Raw genomic sequence first — 1,465 nt, forward strand, 5'->3', positions numbered from 1 at the left:
GAATGTGCGGGACGCGGCTGCTCGGTGGCAGCGGTGGCAGGACCGATGACGGACTCTGAGCTCCGGCTTACAGAATGGAGTCATTTCAGCCAGAAGTCAAGGTGCACGCACGCAGGATAATGCTCACTCACGTTTAAGCTATTGATGCAATCCTAGGGGGCGAAAAAAATAGCAAGGCCGGGGAATGTGTGCCGTGTGTCCTTCATCGGTCTCTCCTCTCTGCAACCTGACATAACTCTGTTCCACCCTCCACACTTGGTTTCCTGTCTGCACTGTGAGTCCCCAGTGATGGCCTGAAACTTTGGGGTCTGTGATCATCTGAGGTCTGTCAGCCTCTGGAAAGTCAGGGAACCCAAGAAGAGGGAAGAGGGAGGACTTCTGTTTGATTTTCACACAAGCATCACTAAAGAGTCAGGCAAAATCGTTTCAGTTGGCCTCAAAACTGAACCTACAGTTGAATCTTTGGGCTGTGTAGGGTTGTTTTGTTTCTTGAAAAACAAACTCTTTTGGGGGCCGAATGAAAAGGAACTAGACAGTTCTGTGTCAGAGCCTTTCAAACCGGGGGGCAGAATCTGGTTAGCTCCATTAGGTCGGTTAATACTGATTGAGCACCTGCTGCGTGCAGAGCAACCGCAGGCTGCACTCAGGCAGCTGAGCGCTTCCTAAAGAAGCAAATGCAGCTTCTTTCTCCTCCAGGAACTTTTGATCTCATGGGGGAATCCGGGGCCGGCCTGAATACACACATACAAAGACCGAATGACGTAGCCAACACTCTATAGAGACGAGCCTGACAAGCAGCCAGCCGCTCAGTTACGTTAAATAATATTTCAAAACTTTTATTCTTCGGCCAAAAAGAAACTGAGCGCTTTACACCGATCACTGCCATTCTTTCGAATATCCATTGAATTAATTGTGGGGTATTTTAGTTGAATTTTTTTTAAATCTCCCTCCTCTTTTCCACACTCCACTTGTTATTTCTTTCTTCATCTCCAGACAAACAGTTTCTCCTTTTTCACCGACCACGCCTCAGCTCATATATATTTTAAAGATACAAACTTCCTATACCAAGCTTCTCCCATTAAAAATAAACAGAGCTTTATCGGTTTCTTTTCAGATTCTCCGTGGAAATCCCCATTATCAGAGAAGAACCAGAAAGAGCTCGCCAACTCCTACCCCTCCTCTTTCCTTAAAAATGAGTATATACATACATAAATAAGCAAATAGTAAGAAATTCTTGTTTTTTACTTCTTCAGATAATCACTTCGGTTCAGCAAACATCTGGGTATTGAGCCTGAGCTATGTTCTTGCACAGTGCTGGGTCGTAGGGAAAAAGATGATGACTCCATAGCCTCTTCTAGCTCATGAGTGTGAAACGTGACCACCAGTATCGGTGGAGGAACTCCCCCACACACAGCATTCTGCGCTGGGTGCTGTGAGGTGTGCAGAGAGAAAAAATGCACCGGCC

The 1,465-nt window shown here is 46.3% G+C and overlaps 1 protein-coding gene across 1 annotated transcript in view; it reads left to right on the forward strand.

The window, feature by feature from the left end:
* LOC120601148 (homeodomain-interacting protein kinase 2) overlaps nucleotides 1–1,205 on the forward strand; it is a 104,895-nt gene extending 103,690 nt beyond the window's left edge. The window contains exon 3 of the mRNA XM_039860826.1: nucleotides 1,115–1,205. Coding sequence (XP_039716760.1) covers nucleotides 1,115–1,190 — 76 coding nt within the window. The 3' untranslated portion in view covers nucleotides 1,191–1,205. The remainder of the gene's footprint in view (nucleotides 1–1,114) is intronic.
* Nucleotides 1,206–1,465: the final 260 nt, after the last annotated feature.

Source organism: Pteropus medius, unplaced genomic scaffold, assembly GCF_902729225.1.
Source record: "Pteropus medius unplaced genomic scaffold, Ma_sr-lr_union100, whole genome shotgun sequence".
Taxonomy (NCBI): Eukaryota; Metazoa; Chordata; class Mammalia; order Chiroptera; family Pteropodidae; genus Pteropus; species Pteropus medius.